Source organism: Etheostoma cragini, chromosome 3 (assembly GCF_013103735.1).
Source record: "Etheostoma cragini isolate CJK2018 chromosome 3, CSU_Ecrag_1.0, whole genome shotgun sequence".
NCBI classification, from domain to species: Eukaryota; Metazoa; Chordata; class Actinopteri; order Perciformes; family Percidae; genus Etheostoma; species Etheostoma cragini.
This window is the reverse complement of record NC_048409.1, coordinates 29,990,136-29,994,115: the sequence shown is the minus strand read 5'-3', so window position 1 is coordinate 29,994,115 and position 3,980 is coordinate 29,990,136. Positions and strand designations below refer to the sequence as shown.

At 39.3% G+C, this 3,980-nt stretch overlaps 2 protein-coding genes across 2 annotated transcripts in view; one reads left to right on the top strand and one right to left on the bottom strand.

The window, feature by feature from the left end:
- The window catches only part of LOC117939352, a 10,240-nt gene extending 8,440 nt beyond the window's left edge, over positions 1–1,800 (bottom strand). The window contains exon 1 of the mRNA XM_034864618.1: positions 1,785–1,800. The gene's annotated coding sequence lies outside the window, so the exon portion shown is untranslated. The remainder of the gene's footprint in view (positions 1–1,784) is intronic.
- The window catches only part of LOC117938780 (collagen alpha-2(IV) chain-like), a 31,202-nt gene that overhangs the window by 8,160 nt on the left and 19,062 nt on the right, over positions 1–3,980 (top strand). Inside the window, exon 11 of the mRNA XM_034863647.1 lies at positions 1,658–1,804. Within this exon, the coding sequence (XP_034719538.1) occupies positions 1,658–1,804 (147 nt within the window). The remainder of the gene's footprint in view (positions 1–1,657; positions 1,805–3,980) is intronic.

The window sequence follows — 3,980 nt, the reverse complement described above, 5'->3', positions numbered from 1 at the left end:
GTCCCCACAGCCCTGCGTCCCCACAGCCCTGCATCCCCACAGCCCTATGTCCCCACAGACCTATGTCCCCACAGACCTATGTGACTCCTAATCGCTGACCAAACCAACCTTTAACAGCACGAAATGTTAAACAATATTTGTTAATATTTGTTAATATTTATTATATCCACTTAGACATAAAGAATAATACAGATATGAATCATTCTCTTTTGTCTCTGCCCTCAAAGTCTTCATGTGATGGATCATAAAATCATTAACTTTGGCTCCACCTGCTGGGGAAATAAATATGAAACTCAAAATGTAAACTCAGTCACTTTAAGGACAATTTGATGATTAGGGTACAGAAAATTAAAATTTAAGGCATTCGTACATTTTGTAATAATACAAATAACCCTGTGGAACATGTCAGAAATGGCAAAAGTTCTGATTTTAAAAGTATTGAAGGATGCAATATAAACTCAAAGACATTAAATTTAATTTTATACCTTTCCTGATTAATGTCATCCGTCTCATATTGTTACATCATCTTTTTAAGAAACCACAGAACATCAAACATATTCCTAGATTTGTAAGTAACGCAATGAAATCCAGTTTCTAACGGAACGCCCGTCCACACGCACCGTTCAACCCTCAGAGACCTGAGGTCATTTTTACGACTCATTGTCCGTCTGGATTTATTTTCTAAAATAAAGCTTAAAACATCAACCCTGTTGTCTACAGTTAAGATATCAACATCATTTCTTTCAGGACAAGAGATAAATTATGGACATAAAGTGGATAAATCTTGGATGTAAAAGTTTGGATTTAATGCTCAACAACCCTGAAAAAAGGCCCAAGTTCCAGGCTGGATAGAAAACCACCTGTAGAGGCTAGAAAGACCCCAAAGAGACCCATAGGACCACTAGCTTGTTAGCTTTTAGCTGCAACAATTGGTACGTTTCTATCTTTTATGGTTATCAAATGATTGACTTATGAGAGGTGCCCTTTAGGATCGTGTGCAATCTCTTCGGCTGCAGAGGGTTAGGGTGTTTTGGTTAACCAGGCGCTCATTATGGCATCACCAAGGTTTTATGTTTTACGTCTATAGCCTGGTTGACACCAGAGGGGGTCTGGGGAAGCTTCATGCACAGTCCATTTCCAAAGGGACATCACCAACGGACCCTGCTCAAACGCCTCTGGGAGCAATTCATTAGTGCTTCAACCAATCAGACCGACGACCCGGGGGAGGTAGCAGGGAGCGCGGCACCAACAGGTTGCTGGGCTTCGCCGGCTGCGTTGTCGTCATCGTGTAAAGCCTCAACGGTCGTGATTGGGGCCTCGATTTAGAAAAATTAGGCTTGAACGGGCTCTTGTCCAGAAGGACTTGTAAAGCTAATCTCAAATTTATCGCAAGTTTGTCAGGGTTTTTCCAGGATGCAAAGCCAATGTAAAGACCAAAAGTAGATAATCTGAAGTTTCAGACCATGTTGTTGACGGAAAGACTTGTCGATGCCTACAGCTCTAAACTGGCAGGTAACGCCACGATTTAACGGGAATGATCCCAATGTCAAACCCAACGATCACATCTACGCAAAGGCCTTGTCTTCGCCCTGGGCTGAACACGCCGGCTTGGACTGGACAGGCGGGTCTCTCTGTGAAATGCATCTGTTACTCACAGGGTTTCCTTTCTGTCCCAGAACACCTTTCGGTCCTGCAAATCCCGAAGATCCGTCTGTCCCATCGAAACCGGGCAGTCCCGGCTGCCCCACTTCCCCGTCCTCGCCCTTCTGCCCGACCCTCTGCATGATCCCAGGGTCGCCAACAGGTCCTTGGGTCCCCGGGAGGCCGGGCAAACCAAATGGGCCCTACATACAGGACAACAGAGACAGAGAGACAGTTATAAGGTATTAAAGTTATACATCTTCTATCAGAATCCACCATAATGGTTATGGGACATCCCTAAACCCTCATGTTGTCCTCATGTTGTCCTATATCAATGTTCTTTTTAATTCCCCAAAAAAACATGATTGATTCCACCCAACGCTCTTTGCCAAGTACAGATCTCTACTTTCATTAATTTTGGGGACTCTTATTCTATTTTATAGTATTGTAAAACAAATGGAAGTGTTTTTGAAATAGTATTGAGTAAAAGTTGACATATTCCAGTCTGTGATTATCATCAACATCCATTCCTTTAATTTTAGTCTCAATAATTCCTAATTTCTGTTTTTCTAACTCAAACATTTGGCGTAATTTCCTTTAAATTAGTTTTTCTTAACCATAAATTCCAAAAATGACTGTAAAACTAAAGTTAATAAGTTAGTGTTACGTAGTGTTAAATGTCAAAAAAAGTTACAAACATTGGAAAAAAAGACAAAAAATGTTTAAAAAAAAGGAAAAGTTGATTTTCAATTTTGACAAAAGACATAACGAGGTTTAAAACATAGAGAAGTCTGGGAATTGTGTGCAAGGTTAAAACTGCAGGGCAGTGTTCTGTGTTTTGGTTTTCTTCCTATAATCTGATCGGTTTGTGTTTGCACTTGAATGATGCTCTTGGGTTAAAAATGCAACCTTAGTCCCCCAAAATCTACCGTTATCCTCTGTTTTATAAGTGAATAGTGAGCTCACCTGTGGACCAGGTGGTCCTTCAACACTTTTGAGTCCTTTGTGTCCTTTGGGTCCTGGAAAACCGTCTGATCCTGTAAAGGATTGACATCACAGAGACAGACAGGTGAGATTCCCATTTTCAAAGTTTCATTATTCTGTGATTACATAAATTCCTCATATACAGTGAAAGTTAGGATAGTTTGATCTATATAGGGGCGGAGCCAGATGTTATAAATATTCCTGCTGTGTAACAAATGTTGGGTGACTGATTCCCGCTATCTGACAAATGTAAGGTGATTTATTCCTACTATCTGACAAATGTTGGGTGACTTATTACTGCAATCTGACAAATGTTAGGTGATTTATTCCTACTATCTGACAAATGTTGGGTGATTTATTCCTACTATCTGACAAATGTTGGGTGATTTATTCCTGCTATCTGACAAATGTTGGGTGATTTATTCCTGTAATCTGACAAATGTTGGGTGACTTATTGCTACAATCTGACAAATGTGTGATTTATTCCTGCTATCCTACAAATGTTGGGTGACGTATTCCTGTAATCTGACAAATGTTGGGTAATTTATTCCTGCTATCCTACAAATGTTGGATGACTTATTCCTGTAATCTGACCAATTTTGGATGATTTATTCCTGTAATCTGACAAATGTTGGGTGACTTATTGCTGCAATCTGACAAATGTTGGGTGACTTATTCCTACTATCTGACAAATGTTGGATGACTTATTCCTACTATCTGACAAATGTTGGGTGATTTATTCCTACTATATGACAAATGTTTGGTGACTTAATCCTACTATCTGACAAATGTTGGATGACTTATTCCTACTATCTGACAAATGTTGGGTGATTTATTCCTACTATCTGACAAATGTTTGGTGACTTAATCCTACTATCTGACAAATGTTGGGTGACTGATTCCCGCTATCTGACAAATGTAAGGTGATTTATTCATACTATCTGACAAATGTTGGGTGACTTATTACTGCAATCTGACAAATGTTAGGTGATTTATTCCTACTATCTGACAAATGTTGGGTGATTTATTCCTACTATCTGACAAATGTTGGGTGATTTATTCCTGCTATCTGACAAATGTTGGGTGATTTATTGCTACAATCTGACAAATGTGTGATTTATTCCTGCTATCCTACAAATGTTGGGTGACGTATTCCTGTAATCTGACAAATGTTGGGTAATTTATTCCTGCTATCCTACAAATGTTGGATGACTTATTCCTGTAATATGACCAATTTTGGATGATTTATTCCTGTAATCTGACAAATGTTGGATGACTTATTCCTGTAATCTGACAAATGTTGGGTGACTTATTGCTGCAATCTGACAAATGTTGGGTGACTTATTCCTACTATC